Here is an 18,371-nt window from a genome sequence, read left to right on the forward strand (position 1 = left end):
GTGTTGACGAGGACAAGGCTGGAGATCACTCTGTCATGCTGATTGAGTTCGAATAACAGAGCGTAAGTTTGAAAAGGACGGTGGTGATTGGAATCATTGTTCCTACTCTGTCAACCATGGTTACTTGCAAGGAAACATGTGCAGTCATCATTGCTTTGCACATAAACGGTTTCACAGGCAAGGATATTGCTGCCAGTAAGATTGCACATAAAATCAACCATTTATCAGATCATCAAGAACTTCAAGGAGAGAGGTTCAACTGTTGTGAAGAAGGCTTCAGGGCGCCCAAGAAGGTCCAGCAAGCGCCAGGGCCATCTCCTAAAGTTGATTCAGCTGCAGGATCGGGGCACCACCAGTACAGAGCTTGCTCAGGAATGGCAGCAGGCAGGTGTGAGTGCATCTGCACGCACAGTGAGGCAAAGACTTTTGAAGGATGGCCTGGTGTCAAGAAGGGCAGTAAAGAAGCCACTTCAGGAAAAACATCAGGGACAGACTGATATTCTGCAAAAGGTACAGGGATTGGACTGCTGAGGACTGGGGTAAAGTCATTTTCTCTGATGAATCCTCTTTCCGATTGTTTGGGGCATCCGGAAAAAATATTGTCCGGAGAAGACAAGGTGAGCGCTACCATCAGTCCTGTGTCATGCCAACAGTAAAGCATCCTGAGACCATTCATGTGTGGGGTTGCTTCTCAGCCAAGAAAACGTTTTTGCCTAAGAAAACAGCCATGAATAAAGAATGGTACCAACACATCCTCCGAGAGCAACTTCTTCCAACCATCCAGGAACAGTTTGGTGATGAACAATGCCTTTTCCAGCATGATGGAGCACCTTGCCATAAGGCAAAAGTGATAACTAAGTGGCTCGGGGAACAAAACATAGATATTTTAGGTCCATGGCCAGGAAACTCCCCAGACCTTAATCCCATTGAAAACTTGAGGTCAAGCCTCAAGAGGCGGGTGGACAAACAAAAACACACAAATTCTGAAAAACTCCAAGCATTGATTATGCAAGAATGGACTGCCATCAGTCAGGATGTGGCCCATAAGTTAATTGACAGCCTGCCAGGGTGGATTGCAGAGGTCTTGAAAAAGAAGGGTCAACACTGCAAATATTGACTCTTTGCATCAACTTCATGTAATTGTCAATAAAAGCCTTTGACACTTATGAAATGCTTGTAATTATACTTCAGTATTCCATAGTAACATCTAACAAAAATATCTAAAGACACTGAAGCAGCAAACTTTGTGAAAATGTATATTTGTGTCATTCTCAAAACTTTTGGCCACGACTGTAGTATGAAGGAGTGGAATGATTATCTAAAATAAGTGTTGTTTGACAAAAGAGAAAGTAGCCAGAGAAGTTGTTGTTTTTACGTTAGAGAATGTAAGAGGTAAATGACGCAAAGCTATCCAGACTATTGTACTGCGTATGTGTGTGAGAATGTGTGTGTGTCGGCCATTTCACTGCAAGTTTCAGACGATTTGATTTTCCAGATAATTTACTGTACTGACTTCATTTAACCTTTACTGATCCAGGAACTGATCCTCTTCAGACTCTTCAGACTTTAATGCTACTGATATAATTGCTGCTGGTCTGACAAGCACAGTACAACTGTAGACCTATGTGACAATGAGTTTGACTCCTGTACTCTGAGTTTACAGTATGTGTTCACTGTAAGAAGTGCCTCTCTACGGTATGACTTTAAAAGGAGGGTTAGTATAAATCCTATCTTCTCTGTGTGTTTGGTCCTGATTCGTCCTTCTCTTTGACAAGAGCTTTAAACAGAGAGACAGAGAGGAATGTGTGTTTGACTGTGTGGGCTATGGAGCTAAACACTAACTCTCTCTCTCCTTCATCTACACCTCTTCCCCCTATCTCCTTCATCTACACCTCTCTCTATCTCTCTCCCATTACTCCCCCTATCTCCCTCTTCCCCCTCTCTCCTTCATCTACACCTCTCTCTATCTCTCTCCTTCATCTACACCTCTCTCTATCTCTCTCCCATTACTCCCCCTATCTCCCTCTTCCCCCTCTCTCCTTCATCTACACCTCTCTGTATCTCTCTCCCGTTACTCCCCCTATCTCCCTCTTCCCCCCTCTCCTTATCCGTCCTCCTACCTCCCCTTCCTCCATCCCCCCTCTCCCCAACTCTCCCCCCCCTAACTCCTCCCCTCTCTCCCCCACCATCCTCTCCTCCCCATCTCTCTCTCTCCCTCCTTCTCCACCCTATCTCCCCCCTCCAGGCCAGGAGTGTTTCAACTCTCGCTCCCTGGCCCTCCAGGCACAGAAAAAGATCCTATCCAAGATGGCGACCGTGGCGGTGGCCAACCTCCTGACGGACGACGTCAGCAGTGAGATCCTGGACGAGCTGTACAAGGTCAGCCGGGAGTTCACCAAGAGTAAGAAGGAGGCCCACAAGATCGTCAAAGACGTCATCAAGATCGCCCTGAAGATCGGCATCCTATACCGCAACCACCAGTTCAGCCCAGACGAACTGGACACGGTCGAACGCTTCAAGAAAAAGATGAACCAGGCAGCCATGACGGCGGTCAGCTTCTACGAGGTGGACTACACGTTCGACCACCGCATTCTGTCAGAGTTGCTGCTGGAATGCCGGGATCTTCTGCATGCGCTGGTGGAGCAGCACCTGACCCTGCGGTCGCACACTCGCATCGACCACGTGTTCAACCACTTTGCCCACGGGGAGTTCCTGGCCGAGCTGTACGGAGATGGAGAGGATTACAGACTGTACCTGAGGAAGATCTGCAACGGGATCAACAAACTGCTGGACGAGGGAACGCTTTAACCTCTGACCCCTGATCTCTCACCTCTCACCTGACATTTGACCCTGCTCCTCCCTTCCTATTACTCAATCTCCATGGTTGCGGCTCAATAATCCCCCCTTTCTCCTGAAGTGTGCACTTGTTCACCTACCTTCATGGATTTGAAAGGAAATTATTGGTATATGGAACTTCCTTGTAGCCCATGCCTACACTAATCCAATATTTTTACATTTGTGGGGAGTAGCAGATGAGTGCACACTTCAGGAAGAAGGAGAGATTATTGGGACACACTCCTCCTCTTCCTCCGGTCTCTCCACGGATCTGCTTTCCCTCCTCTCATTCCTTCTCTTTTTAAAAACCCTGATCTGTTCTGTTCTACCTTTAACCTTATTTTTCCTCCTGTTCTCCAACTTCCTCCTCTCTTTTCTCTCCTCCTCTCCCACTTCCTCCTCTCTTTTCTCCCCTCCTCTCCTACTTCCTCCTCTCTTTTCTCTCCTCCTCTCCTACTTCCTCCTCTCTTTTCTCTCCTCCTCTCCTACTTCCTCCTCTCTTTTCTCTCCTCCTCTCCTACTTCCTCCTCTCTTTTCTCCCCTCCTCTCCCACTTCCTCCTCTCTTTTCTCTCCTCCTCTCCTACTTCCTCCTCTCTTTTCTCTCCTCCTCTCCAACTTCCTCCTCTCTTTTCTCTCCTCCTCTCCCACTTCCTCCTCTCTTTTCTCTCCTCCTCTCCCACATCCTCCTCTCTTTTCTCTCCTGCCCGGATCTCTCTTTTATTCTACTGAGCTTCCTGGACAGGGACATGCTTTAATCTTCCTCTCCTTGTTTCTCTCCTTATTCTCATGCTCCTCTACTTTCCTCTCCTTGTTTCTCTCCTTATTCTCCCGCTCATCTTCTTTCCTCTCCTTGTTTCTCTCCTTATTCTCCTGCTCCTCTACTTTCCTGTCCTTGTTTCTCTCCTTATTCTCCTGATCCTCTACTTTCCTCTCCTTGTTTCTCTCCTTATTCTCCTGCTCCTCTACTTTCCTGTCCTTGTTTCTCTCCTTATTCTCCTGATCCTCTACTTTCCTCTCCTTGTTTCTCTCCTTATTCTCCTGCTCCTCTACTTTCCTCTCCTTGTTTCTCTCCTTATTCTCCTGCTCCTCTACTTTCCTCTCCTTGTTTCTCTCCTTATTCTCCTGATCCTCTACTTTCCTCTCCTTGTTTCTCTCCTTATTCTCCTGATCCTCTACTTTCCTTTCCTTGTTTCTCTCCTTATTCTCCTGCTCCTCTTCTTTCCTCTCCTTGTTTCTCTCCTTATTCTCCTGCTCCTCTACTTTCCTCTCCTTGTTTCTCTCCTTATTTCTATGGAGTTTCCATGACGTTGATGAACTGTATGTATAATTCTAAGATATTTAACTGGTGTCACAACTCTGTTCCGTGAGGTGTTTTCTCTACATCCTTCTCCCTCACCCTCTCCTTCTCCAACTCCCTCTCCATCTCCAAAGTTGGTAAGAGTGTGGCGCTAGCAAATCCAAGGTAATTGGTTCACTTCCCACAAGGATCATACACACATATTAAAGACATATTCACTCACGGACATTGTTCGGTTAGTGGCTTTGCATAAAAGCATCTGCTAAGTGACAGATATTATATCCTAATAGCGTCTAGGAAGTCACATCAGGAGAGTGTGAAATGGGGGGTGGATCACCAGCTTAGCGTCTGATAGGCTATGACTGCGACTGGTCGTTCACATAGCAACGTAGCCCACATAAAACAACAAGACCCATGAGAGACCTGTGAATCAGAATACTTTTTTCCCTCTTTGGCATTCAAGAAATCCAGAATCTGTGTTGATTACGTGATGGCAACATTATACATACTTTATTCTGTAGTGTTCGTACTTATAGCTTTACTGCTCTGAATCAAGGCCAAAAATAATTATGATGTTTTGTAAATACACTGTTTGTTCTCTCTCCTTTTGTCATCATTACTGTGTGTGGGCGTCATGATGTCTTATATCAGGACCTGGAGTTTTTCCTGACCACGTGACCTTCATTACCAGGAAAAACTCCTGACCATATAGTACTGTATACTGTATACATCGTTAACCAATCACAGCCAACCGTTACCATTTCCTGACAAATACTAAGGCTGGGATTCAATCCTCCATGCACTATAACAATGTTTTAAAGAAGGAGGCCCACAAGATGTTTACCATGAATACGATCTCTGGGAATGTCGGGGCAAATGCCTTTAAAAGCTGCATTGTTGGTTGCAGCACGCCATGGATTGAGGCCTAAATTAATCTTGCAGCTCTGACTGTTAAGGCCTTGATGATAACTCTGTCCCTATGGTGTTCTCTGCATTTTACCTATAGAGCAGTGTTTTGTGTGTGTGTATGTGTGTCTGTACACATTTTACTATACTTGAGAATACAAAAATAGTAAACCAACTAAAATTCAGGGAAGTTAGGAAATGTTGCCGTTACTCACTTGCAAAAATGCTCTAAAGGCTAGGGATTAGGTTAAGGATTAGTGTTAGAATTAGGGTTAGGGTTAGAGGTTAGAGGTTAGGTTTAGGGTTACGGTTAGGGTTAGAAGTTAGGGTTAGGGGTTAAGGTTAGGGTTAAGGTAAGGATTAGGTTTAGCGTTAAGGAAAATGCGATTATGAATCAATTGTTGGTCCCCAAAAAGTCCTCACAAGTATAGTAAGACGTACAGTATGTGTGTGTGAGTGTGTGTGCTCTTGTGCGCATCATGTGTCTGTGTCTGTAGCCTCTCTGCCAGGGTGTAACAAGTTCATATTTTATTAAAGAGTCCTTATAAATCAGTGCTTGAAGTTTGATGCTTTGTTCAGTTACATTTTATGACCACTCATCCTGCTCCCCTCCACCCATCCTCTCCTTTCCCATCTTCTCCCATCCTTTTATCCCCCTTCTCCCCTCCCCGCCTCCTCCTCCTCTCTTCACTCCTCTTTTCCCCTCCTATCTCTCCTTCCCTACCCTCCCCTCCACTCCCCTCACCTCCTCCTCTCCTCTCTTCACTCCTCTTTTCCCCTCCTATCTCTCCTTCCCTAACCTATCCTCCACTCCCCTCACCTCCTCCCCGCCTCCTCCTCCTCTCTTCACTCCTCTTTTCCCCCCCTATCTCTCCTTCCCTCCCCTCCCCTCCACTCCCCTCACCTCCTCCTCTCCTCTCCTCCTCAAAGTCTCCAGCTGATTCAGGCATCCTACATTACATGAATGATTGAGAGGCTTGAACTGTGAGACAATGAGACTGAGGATAGAATAGGACTTCAGGACTATTAGACTGAGGAGACTGAGCTTAGAATAGGGCCTCAGGACAATGAGACTGAGAATAGAATAGGACTTCAGGACTATTAGACTGAGGAGACTGAGCTTAGAATAGGGCCGCAGGACAATGAGACTGAGGAGACTGAGCTTAGAATAGGGCCTCAGGACAATGAGACTGAGAATAGAATAGGACTTCAGGACTATTAGACTGAGGAGACTGAGCTTAGAATAGGGCCGCAGGACAATGAGACTGAGGAGACAGAGGATAGAATAGGACTTAGGGACTATTAGACTGAGGAGACTGAGCTTAGAATAGGGCCTCAGGACAATGAGACTGAGGAGACAGAGGATAGAATAGAGCCGTAGGACAATGAGACTGAGGAGACTGAGGTTAGAATAGGGCCGCAGGACAATGAGACTGAGGAGACTGAGGATAGAATAGGGCCGCAGGACAATGAGACTGAGGAGACTGAGGATAGAATAGGGCCGCAGGACAATGAGACTGAGGAGACTGAGGATAGAATAGGGCTGCACCACAATGAGACTGAGGAGACTGAGTATAGAATAGGGCCGCAGGACAATGAGACTGGGGATAGAATAGAGCCGCAGGACAATGAGACTGAGGAGACTGAGGATAGAATAGAGCCGTAGGACAATGAGACTGAGGAGACTGAGGTTAGAATAGGGCCGCAGGACAATGAGACTGAGGAGACTGAGGATAGAATAGGGCCGCAGCACAATGAGACTGAGGATAGAATAGGGCCGAACGACAATGAGACTGAGGAGACAGAGGATAGAATAGAGCCGTAGGACAATGAGACTGAGGAGACTGAGGTTAGAATAGGGCCGCAGGACAATGAGACTGAGGAGACTGAGGATAGAATAGGACTTAGGGACTATTAGACTGAGGAGACTGAGCTTAGAATAGGGCCTCAGGACAATGAGACTGAGGAGACAGAGGATAGAATAGAGCCGTAGGACAATGAGACTGAGGAGACTGAGGTTAGAATAGGGCCGCAGGACAATGAGACTGAGGAGACTGAGGATAGAATAGGGCCGCAGGACAATGAGACTGAGGAGACTGAGGATAGAATAGGGCCGCAGGACAATGAGACTGAGGAGACTGAGGATAGAATAGGGCCGCACCACAATGAGACTGAGGAGACTGAGTATAGAATAGGGCCGCAGGACAATGAGACTGGGGATAGAATAGAGCCGCAGGACAATGAGACTGAGGAGACAGAGGATAGAATAGAGCCGTAGGACAATGAGACTGAGGAGACTGAGGTTAGAATAGGGCCGCAGGACAATGAGACTGAGGAGACTGAGGATAGAATAGGGCCGCAGCACAATGAGACTGAGGATAGAATAGGGCCGAACGACAATGAGACTGAGGAGACTGAGGATAGAATAGGGCCGCAGGACAATGACACTGAGGAGACAGAGGTTAGAATAGGGCCGCAGGACAATGAGACTGAGGAGACAGAGGTTTGAATTGGACCTCAGGACATGGCCTGGTGACACATGCACATCCACGCACGCCCTCTTGCTCAAGCACACACTAGCAGGCACACACATATGCACACTTGCACACTTTCACACTCTCACACACACACAGAGAAATGCATAAACACACACACAGCACACAGGTGGTGTGGGTTATAAATACCAAGTAATGAAGCATGGATGAAACACATCCAGTCTTTCCAGACTGGCCTCTGTGTCAGTGACCTCATGAGGAGCCCATGCTCCGATTGTCTCAAATGTCACCCTATTCCCTATGTACAGAAGTACACTATCTTTGACAAGAGCCCAATATCAGAGACCTGTGACCTCTAGTGGCAGGAAAGAGGAACATCATAACTGGCTCTACGGATACTTGGTCTTTGTTCCAAATTGCACCCTATTGCCTATATAGAGTCCTACAGTACTCACTGCTCACTGTGTAGGGAATAGGGTGCCATTTGTACTATCTGTATTGCTGTATAGCTGCTGTGTTTAAGTGTTCTTTCACCTTGTTGGTGATACTTATTCAACCCTTTCTACAGAGCATATAGTTTGGGGCCAATAGGTAGCATTGCTTGTAACGCCAGGGTAATGGGTTTTATTACCAGGACCACCCATTTGCAAAATGACTGTAAGTGCCTTTAGATAAAGGAGTCTGCTATTAGAGTCTGCTGGCATCTATTATTATATTAGGGCATCCGATGAGCGATGATACAGATGATGAGGAAGTGACACTCAGTATCTTACCGCACACCCCCCTCCCACACACACCCCCCACACACACCCCCAATGATGAGGCTGATTCAAGTTAATAAGTTCTCTTTAATATGATTTATGTATCATCAAGTGATTTGAGAGGCTGGTCATGACACACATCAACTTCATCATCCCAGACACCCTAGACCCACTCCAATTTGCATACCGCCCCAACAGATCCACAGACAACGTAATTTAAATTGTGCTCCACACTGCCCTCACCCACCTGTGTGAGAATGTTGTTCATTGACTACAGCTCAGCGTTCAACACCATTGTCCCCTCAAAGCTCATCAGTAAGCTTAACACCTCCCTCTGCAACTGGATCCTGGACTTCCTGACGGGCCGACCCCAGGTGGTGAGGGTAGGCAACAACATATCCACACTGATCCCCAACAAGGGTGCCCCTCAGGAGTGTGTGCTTGGTCCCCTCCTGTACTCACTGTACACGCACGACTGCAACACCATCATCAAGTTTGCTGACGACACGATGGTGGTAGGCCTGATCACCGGCGACGATGAGACAGCATATAGGGAGGAGGTCAGTCACTTGGCAGTGTGGGGCCGGAACAACAACCTCTCCCTCAACATCAGTAAGACCAAAGAGCTGATAGTGGACTACAGGAAACAGGGGGCTAGCACGCCCCCATCCACATCAACTGGGCTGCAGTGGAGCTGGTCAAGAGCTTCAAGTTCCTCTGTGTCCAAATCACTAAGAACTTAAAATTGTCCCCTCAGGAGGTTGAAAAGGTTTGGCATGGACCCTCTAATCCTCAAAAAGTTCCACAGCTGTACCATTGAGAGCATCTTGACTGGCTGCATCACAGCTTGGTATGGCAATAGCACCGCACTCGATCGCATGGCGCTACAGAGGGTGGTGTGGACAGCCCAATACATCACTGGTGCTGAGCTCCCTGCCATATATCAGGACCTCTATATCAGGCGGTGTGAAAGGATGGCCTGGAAAGTCCTTAAAGGTGCCAAGTCTGACACCAACAGGCTCCTGAACAGCTTCTACCCCCATGTCATAAGAATGCTAAATAGCTAACTAAATAGCTAACAAAATGGCTACACAGACTGAGTTGATCTTTGTATTTTATTTGTATTTTTGCGCTGTCTTTATGCACACTCACAGGGCCCTACACACTACACACACTGGTACTCCAACACATATACAAACACTCACTCCATCATTTGCTCACACACACATAATCTGCAGATACATTTATACTGACTAAACGCACGCACATCCACTCTCCTACAACACCGGAGGCTGCAGAGGGGAGGTCTGCTTATAATAATGTCTGCAATGGAGTGAATGGAATGGAATCAAACACATGGAAAACGTGTTTGATGTGTTCGATACCATTCTACATTGTTATTGATTACTGCATTATTGGGGTTAGCGCTTGCAAGAAAGGCATTTCACTGTACTTGGAAAACTTATTCAGAATATGTCAGTACATTTGGCTCACATACTGTATAATAAGGCTATATGAAGACAACATGGAATCCATAGGATGACATTCAGCAGAAATTATACAAGGTGGGAATTCCCTCTCTGTTAGTATGCTATATATAACCATAGTAACAAACACATAACAATTCATTCAAACTGTAACACACACATACACACGTATTTAGCGATTTAGCTCGTCTGTGTACAGTATGTGTCTGTGTGTTCAAGGGTGTAATGCTGTGTTTGTGGGAATGGAGTAGAGTGTTTGGGCTGCAAGAGGGATAACATGCACAAAGGGGTGTAAATGGATGTGTGCCATGGGAAAGGTATGTATAAGAGAGAGAGAGAGAGAGAGAGAGAGAGAGAGAGAGAGAGAGAGAGAGGGAGGAAGAGAGAGAGAGAGGAGAAAGAAAGAAAGAAAGAAAGAAAGAAAGAAAGAAAGAAAGAAAGAAAGAAAGAAAGAAAGAAAGAAAGAAAAATAAAAAGCCAGGGTCTGGAGTTAGTTTACAGGGCCCAGGAGTCAAAGGACCACAGGAAGAATATTATATATACAGTAAATGTATCCAGCGACAGAACAGAGGAAGAGTTGTCAGGCTAATGAGAACCAGGGCCTTTTGAATGTTATATTATGTTTGTGCGTGTTTTTTTTCGGTTCCCGGGGTCATTTCATGTTTTAATGTGTATCTGAGTTATTGGCCTTCAAGCAGTCAGAATTGTGTCCCGTATGACGTATAATGTTGTACCGCCGCTTTCACCCCAGCTAGCAATGAGGAATCGGCCTAGAAGCAGCCTCACCTGGGGGTCGGAACTGATTGAATCGTCCTAGAAGCAGCATCACCTGGGGGTCGGAACTGATTGAATCGTCCTAGAAGCAGCCTCTTCCTGGGGGTCGGAACTGATTGAATCGTCCTAGAAGCAGCCTCACCAGGGGGTCGGAACTGATTGAATCGTCCTAGAAGCAGCCTCACCTGGGGGTCGGAACTGATTGAATCGTCCTAGAAGCAGCCTCTTCCTGGGGGTCGGAACTGATTGAATCGTCCTAGAAGCAGCCTCTTCCTGGGGGTCGGAACTGATTGAATCGTCCTAGAAGCAGCCTCACCTGGGGGTCAGAACTGATTGAATCGTCCTTGAAGAAGCCTCTTCCTGGGGGTCGGAACTGATTGAATCGTCCTAGAAGCAGCCTCACCTGGGGGTCAGAACTGATTGAATCGTCCTAGAAGCAGCCTCTTCCTGGGGGTCGGAACTGATTGAATCGTCCTAGAAGCAGCCTCTTCCTGGGGGTCGGAACTGATTGAATCGTCCTAGAAGCAGCCTCACCTGGGGGTCGGAACTGATTGAATCGTCCTAGAAGCAGCCTCTTCCTGGGGGTCGGAACTGATTGAATCGTCCTAGAAGCAGCCTCTTCCTGGGGGTCGGAACTGATTGAATCGTCCTAGAAGCAGCCTCACCTGGGGGTCAGAACTGATTGAATCGTCCTAGAAGCAGCCTCACCTGGGGGTCGGAACTGATTGAATCGTCCTAGAAGCAGCCTCACCTGGGGGTCGGAACTGATTGAATCGTCCTCGAAGCAGCCTCACCTGGGGGTCAGAACTGATTGAATCGTCCTAGAAGCAGCCTCACCTGGGGGTCGGAACTGATTGAATCGTCCTAGAAGCAGCCTCACCTGGGGGTCGGAACTGATTGAATCGTCCTAGAAGCAGCCTCACCTGGGGGTCAGAACTGATTGAATCGTCCTAGAAGCAGCCTCACCTGGGGGTCGGAACTGATTGAATCGTCCTAGAAGCAGTCTCTTCCTGGGGGTCAGAACTGATTGAATCGTCCTAGAAGCAGCCTTTTCCTGGGGGTCGGAACTGATTGAATCGTCCTAGAAGCAGCCTCACCTGGGGGTCGGAACTGATTGAATCGTCCTAGAAGCAGCCTCACCTGGGGGTCGGAACTGATTGAATCGTCCTAGAAGCAGCCTCACCTGGGGGTCGGAACTGATTGAATCGTCCTAGAAGCAGCCTCACCTGGGGGTCGGAACTGATTGAATCGTCCTAGAAGCAGCCTCACCTGAAGGTCGGAACTGATTGAATCGTCCTAGAAGCAGCCTCTTCCTGGGGGTCAGAACTGATTGAATCGTCCTAGAAGCAGCCTCTTCCTGGGGGTCGGAACTGATTGAATCGTCCTAGAAGCAGCCTCACCTGGGGGTCGGAACTGATTGAATCGTCCTAGAAGCAGCCTCTTCCTGGGGGTCGGAACTGATTGAATCGTCCTAGAAGCAGCCTCTTCCTGGGGGTCGGAACTGATTGAATCGTCCTAAAAGCAGCCTCACCTGGGGGTCGGAACTGATTGAATCGTCCTAGAAGCAGCCTCACCTGGGGGTCGGAACTGATTGAATCGTCCTAGAAGCAGCCTCACCTGGGGGTCGGAACTGATTGAATCGTCCTAGAAGCAGCCTCACCTGGGGGTCAGAACTGATTGAATCGTCCTAGAAGCAGCCTCACCTGGGGGTCGGAACTGATTGAATTGTCCTAGAAGCAGCCTCTTCCTGGGGGTCAGAACTGATTGAATCGTCCTAGAAGCAGCCTCACCTGGGGGTCGGAACTGATTGAATTGTCCTAGAAGCAGCCTCTTCCTGGGGGTCAGAACTGATTGAATCGTCCTAGAAGCAGCCTCACCTGGGGGTCGGAACTGATTGAATCGTCCTAGAAGCAGCCTCTTCCTGGGGATCAGAACTGATTGAATCGTCCTAGAAGCAGCCTCACCTGGGGGTCAGAACTGATTGAATCGTCCTAGAAGCAGCCTCACCTGGGGGTCGGAACTGATTGAATCGTCCTAGAAGCAGCCTCACCTGGGGGTCGGAACTGATTGAATCGTCCTAGAAGCAGCCTCACCTGGGGGTCGGAACTGATTGAATCGTCCTAGAAGCAGCCTCTTCCTGGGGTCGGAACTGATTGAATCGTCCTAAAAGCAGCCTCACCTGGGGGTCGGAACTGATTGAATCGTCCTAGAAGCAGCCTCACCTGGGGGTCGGAACTGATTGAATCGTCCTAGAAGCAGTCTCACCTGGGGGTCGGAACTGATTGAATCGTCCTAGAAGCAGCCTCACCTGGGGGTCAGAACTGATTGAATCGTCCTAGAAGCAGCCTCACCTGGGGGTCGGAACTGATTGAATCGTCCTAGAAGCAGCCTCACCTGGGGGTCGGAACTGATTGAATCGTCCTAGAAGCAGCCTCACCTGGGGGTCGGAACTGATTGAATCGTCCTAGAAGCAGCCTCTTCCTGGCGGTCAGAACTGATTGAATCGTCCTAGAAGCAGCCTCACCTGGGGGTCGGAACTGATTGAATCGTCCTATAAGCAGCCTCTTCCTGGGGGTCAGAAATGATTGAATCGTCCTAGAAGCAGCCTCACCTGGGGGTCGGAACTGATTGAATCGTCCTAGAATCAGATGTCGGACTCAGCCCGGAATCAAAATGAATGACTGCACAGAATTGGCCCAAGTAGATCGGGCCATTTCCGTCTATCGGAATTCAGCTGACTTTCCCAGCATCTTACCAGAATCTTCCCAGAAACGGCTCGATGCAAATTTAAATTAATCTATACAAAATTCCCCGATTTAGTCATTTTAAATATTATTAGTATACATTTTATACATACAAAATGTTTTTTTGTGGATGGGTATAACTTGTGTCAGAGGAAACACCATACACCTGATGACCGTGTCAGCGTGCATGCGCCTTGCCCGCCACAGAAGTCGCTACAGCGCGATGGGACAAGGACATCCCGGCCGGCCAAACCCTCCCCTAACTCGGACGATGCTGGGCCTCATGGGTCTCCCGGGCGCGGCCGGCACGGGTCTCGAACCAGCAGAAACGCAGTGCGCGAGTGTTGCAAAATAAATGTACATATACATGTTATTCAATCATTGCACCTGCACTACTCGCGAGCGCTAATGAGCGTCTGCGTTTGCAAGTTGCTTCTATTTGTGTTGCAGAATGCGATGCAAGTCCTGCCTCTCCCATCTCCTCAATGACTTTTAGATGCATATACCCACGTGCCATCTCCTCATTGGTTATACCCACATGGGTGATTGAAAGATGAGCTGAAGTCAGTTGTGGTAATGCACCTTACATGCTGACCACACCGCTTGCGTCGCCAAATAAATACATACATGTTATTAAATTATTGCACCCACACTGCTTGTGCACGCCAATGAGCGTCTGCGCTGCCAAGCGCTAAAATAGAAGTCAGTTCTATTTGTGACACCGATAGCGGTGCAAGTCCTGCTTCTCCCATCTCTTCATTGGTTTATAGAAGCAGATACTTACGTGTCATCTCAAGCACGTAGGTGATTGAAAGATGAACTGAGTTTGGTTGGTCGTCGTGGTAACTATGAAAGTTAGATCCCAATCGCCATATAAAGTCCAAAGGAAAAAAAGCCTGGAAGGAGGAGATATGACTAGAAAAGACTCGGTTTACCGTTTTATGTGTGGATTAATTGTCGGAGTAGAGGACCTTGTGCATTTCAGGTAAAATAACAACTCAACGTTTACAGTTGAAGTCGGAAGTTTACATACACCTTAGCCAAATACATTTAAACTCAGTTTTTCACAATTCCTGACATTTAATCAGTAAAACCAGTAAAAATTCCCTGTGTTAGGTCAGTTAGGATCACCACTTCATTTAAGTAACCGGTTAGCTAAATTGCCATAAATGTTTAATGCTTTTTGAAACTGTCCCAAAATTAATAAAATTGGTTCAGAGTTTGTTTTGATATTTCAACCTGCGTGTCGTGATCACATTTGATGTGGAGGGACAAAATCAATTTGCGCACAGTGGCGCACGGACAGTTTGGGTACGGTGTTATTATGAAAGTTAGTTGCCAATCGCCATATAAAGTCCAAAGAAGAAAAAGCCTGGATGGAGGAGAGATGACTAGAAACAATTCAGTTTACCATTTTATGTGTGGATTAATTGTCAGAGTAGAGGACCTTGTGCATTTCAAGTAAAATAACAACTCAATGTTAATATCCCAGGACAAATTAGCAAGTAACAGCAAGCTAGCTGGCTAAATAGGAGAAAATAGCGATATATAATTTTTGCGATATTCCTACCACGAGAAATGTTTAATTTAACAGACGGTCTAGCACATTTCTCCTATTTGTCTGTCTCTTCAGTCCAGGGTGCATTGCATGGTGCCATTGCTTGAGATATTAGAGAAAGGATGTAGGAATCCCATTTGGGCTATGAATGGTGGAACGTATAACACCCCACCCAGCAGACTGTCGACCAATCGTGTTGACGTTATCCATGCTGCATCACGCAGTTGCTAAACGCAATCTTTTCTCAAAGTCAGGTTATGAGTCGAGAAACGTGCATATTTTCCTCGCAATTAAGTAATGTCACGATTCCAACGCTATACACTATTACATACATCAAGTTAATTATCTCACGTCTCTGAAAATATTTGTAATGTTGTACTTCTTGTTGACAAAATTCATGCTCATGTTGGGTTTTTGAGCTAGCACCCAATTCACTCCATGAAGGAGAGCTCCTTATCTCAGAATCGCCCAAAATGCACAGCGTGGCACGTTGACGTACATGGTCAACATACATGGGCGACATGCACAATGTGATTCCAATGGAATTTCCCATCTCCTCAAAAGTATCTCTGCCGTTGACTCAACTCTGTGAGGCACATCGATCTGCAGGTTGAACATGGTGAGATTGTAGACTCCTAAATTCATAGTGCAATTTGTTTAGGCGATTTTACAGCTAACTAGCTACTTCACATGCTGACATTGTCTTTGGTATTATTGTGTGTAGCTACGTTTGCTAGCTAGGCAACCAGCCCATAGAGAGAGCAGTGCATTGGGGATTTTGTTGTCAACTCGAGCTGCAACAGATACAACATTATTCACATGTTGCTACCAACCTTATTATAAAGCCAAAATTAACATTTGTTCACAAAAAAATATTGTTCTCTTATTTAACACTGTAATTTATAGGAATGAGTGGTTTTGGGTGGATTTTTCCTTTAAGTAGACTATAAAATACATTTTAAATGGTAAATGGCCAGAGAGAACTATCTTTATTTACTGTATATTTGGTCATGGCAGATAGGATGTTGTGTTGTAGAGGGGAAAAACATATTCCTGATAGCTACTCATTTAATACTGTCTACAGAGCCTAATGGGTAAGGGCCAGGATATCAGATGAGCATTGACAAGGATGCTGATGAACTGACACTCAGTATCTTACCACACATTAGACAGTCTATAAATACACACGCAGGCACGAACGGACACATACAGACACACACACTAGCCCTCCCAGACCCACTCCCTGGGACGGTTACCAGAGTTGATTGATCTTTCATTGATTGATTATGATGTTGTCTCTTCCTGATTTAACTCCAGCCTGAATGAGTAATTTATGTTATGTGACCTGAGTGAGGAAATATCTGATAGGCCCCCTGAGAAAGACCAACACATGTCACAGCCAATCAGTAGCAGCCTGTTTGAGTAGTTAATTACTCTTCCTCACCAACGACAGACAATAATTCAGAATGATTTGATTCATGGGGTTTTACAGTTGACAAAGTCAAATATATGTTGACAAGTTTGATTTAGATTTTATTTCAAGTTTGAATGAAGCCGATTAAGTTCAAATAGGTTTATTATGACCAGACTGATGTTCAGAATATGTCAATACATTAGGCTTACATACTGTATAATAGGGCTATATGTAGACAACATGGAAACCATAGGATGACATTCAGCAGAAATTATACAAGGTGGGAATTCCCTCTCTGTTGGTATGCTATAATTAATTCAAAATGTGAGTAACACACTCATGCACTTGCAGACAAACACACATGTACCCAAACTCACATGTTCACACACGCACTCATACACAACTATCCACACCCACACACAAGTTTGGTAGCACACACACAAATGTTAAAAGTATTTCAATGTTTGATATGAAAGTCAGTGATATCTACAGGAGTGATGATCAGTGGGGCTGAGTTTTTACCTCTGTCAATAAGACAGGGGCCAAAATATGGATAAAGTTTCTCAGTAAAGGTGTAGCCAGTGAAAGAGTAGATATGAGACCTGGCCTCCACATTATAGAAGGAGACCTGGCCCTCCTTATAATCCACAAACACCCCCACCTTCTGGGGCTTCGCTCTCAGGGAGAGGGGGACAGAGGGGCCAGAGAGAGCCTTGTACTCTCCATTTCTAAGCCACAGTGTCCTGTATCCATTTTCAGGGCTCACTGTAATCTTCCCCTTCCTGTTGATGGACTCTCTGGCCACTCCAATAGTCCACCTTGTCTTCCCCTTCACCTGAACATCATAGTAGAATCTCCCTGAGGAGAAACCCTCCTTTCCCAGGACATTGACACAAGTATCAAACCTTTCTGGGTTGTAAGGGAGATCCTGCCATACATCTCCAAATATAACTTGTTTCCCATCTTCAGACAGGATGAGTTTTGGATGTGCTGTATCAGGATCAAGAGTCACATCCACTGTGGACAGAAACACACTTTATTAGAATTATTTTGAAAAACAAACTTTACTGCAGGTTTTGCTGCCCAGTACATTACTGTAGACATATGTAGCCTATAGGTTGCTATTGATAACAACATACAGTATATTGCAGATGTGAATGCGTGGTATTTCAAGTAAGACCCGTATGTGAAGATATGACTATTAATGTGAAACTCTAAGTGGATGGACTGATGGTTTCAAGTTCTAGAATATAGAGAAGGAGTTTGTCAGATTTGAGGGATACCAGAAACTATGGTAATATAATGTTACAGTAGAGTATACTGTATACTATACAAATCTCCATCTCTATTGTTAAAGTGAGATTGATTTTTTTAATGCAAGTTCAGAACCAAACACATATGCTAAGTGACAAGGTGTAGAAATAATCACTCTTCCATAATACAGTATACCTGCAAACAGTATGAAGTGATCTAATCTATTTGGAATAGAATTCAGTGTCATTAATTTACCTGGACTCCCATTCATGTTTACAAAATCTGTGGGTAAATTAAACAAATAAAACAAATTATAATTCCTGTTATTTAAAGTGTGAACATTTTCAAATAAAAAAATGAAACAAAATAGCATTCTTGGTGTGAACATAAAATAATTCCAATACAGTAATATTTTACCACATAATTATGACTAATAATATGATTATGACTAATCTTTGTGCTATTTGCATATTTGCACAATGGAAATTGTAAACCCTGAGAACAGGGCTCTCCAACCCTGTTCCTGGAGAGATGATGTCCTGTAGGTTTGGCTGTAAAAATGGCTGTGTTTTTCTGTGACTTGGCTCTGACCTAACATAATCGTTTGTGGTGCTTTCGCCGTAAAGCCTATTTGAAATCGGACACTGTGGTGGGATTAACAAGAAGTGTATCTTTAAAATGGTGTGAAATACTTGTATGTCTGAGTAATTTTAATTATGAGATTTCTGTTGTTTTGAATTTGGCACCCTACACTTTCACTGGCTGTTGTCATATCGATCCCGTTAGTGGGCTGTCAGCCCTAAGAAGTTTTAAACAATGATGCCCTTCCCTCGTAGGAGTGGATC

At 45.7% G+C, this 18,371-nt stretch overlaps 2 protein-coding genes across 2 annotated transcripts in view; one reads left to right on the forward strand and one right to left on the reverse strand.

Annotated features, from left to right (window-relative positions):
* The window catches only part of LOC110526110 (tumor necrosis factor alpha-induced protein 8-like protein 3), a 47,545-nt gene extending 44,305 nt beyond the window's left edge, over nt 1–3,240 (forward strand). The window contains exon 2 of the mRNA XM_036981119.1: nt 2,246–3,240. Coding sequence (XP_036837014.1) covers nt 2,246–2,808 — 563 coding nt within the window. The 3' untranslated portion in view covers nt 2,809–3,240. The remainder of the gene's footprint in view (nt 1–2,245) is intronic.
* A 13,489-nt stretch (nt 3,241–16,729) lies between these two features.
* Nucleotides 16,730–17,797, reverse strand: LOC118965046 (zinc-binding protein A33-like). Its single transcript, XM_036981786.1, has 2 exons — nt 17,782–17,797; nt 16,730–17,289 (listed from the first exon to the last, which is right to left on the reverse strand). Exons 1-2 carry the CDS (start codon nt 17,795–17,797, stop codon nt 16,730–16,732), a joined length of 576 nt encoding a protein of 191 aa, XP_036837681.1.
* Nucleotides 17,798–18,371: the final 574 nt, after the last annotated feature.

The sequence above is a fragment of the Oncorhynchus mykiss genome, chromosome 6 (assembly GCF_013265735.2).
Source record: "Oncorhynchus mykiss isolate Arlee chromosome 6, USDA_OmykA_1.1, whole genome shotgun sequence".
Lineage (NCBI taxonomy): Eukaryota > Metazoa > Chordata > Actinopteri > Salmoniformes > Salmonidae > Oncorhynchus > Oncorhynchus mykiss.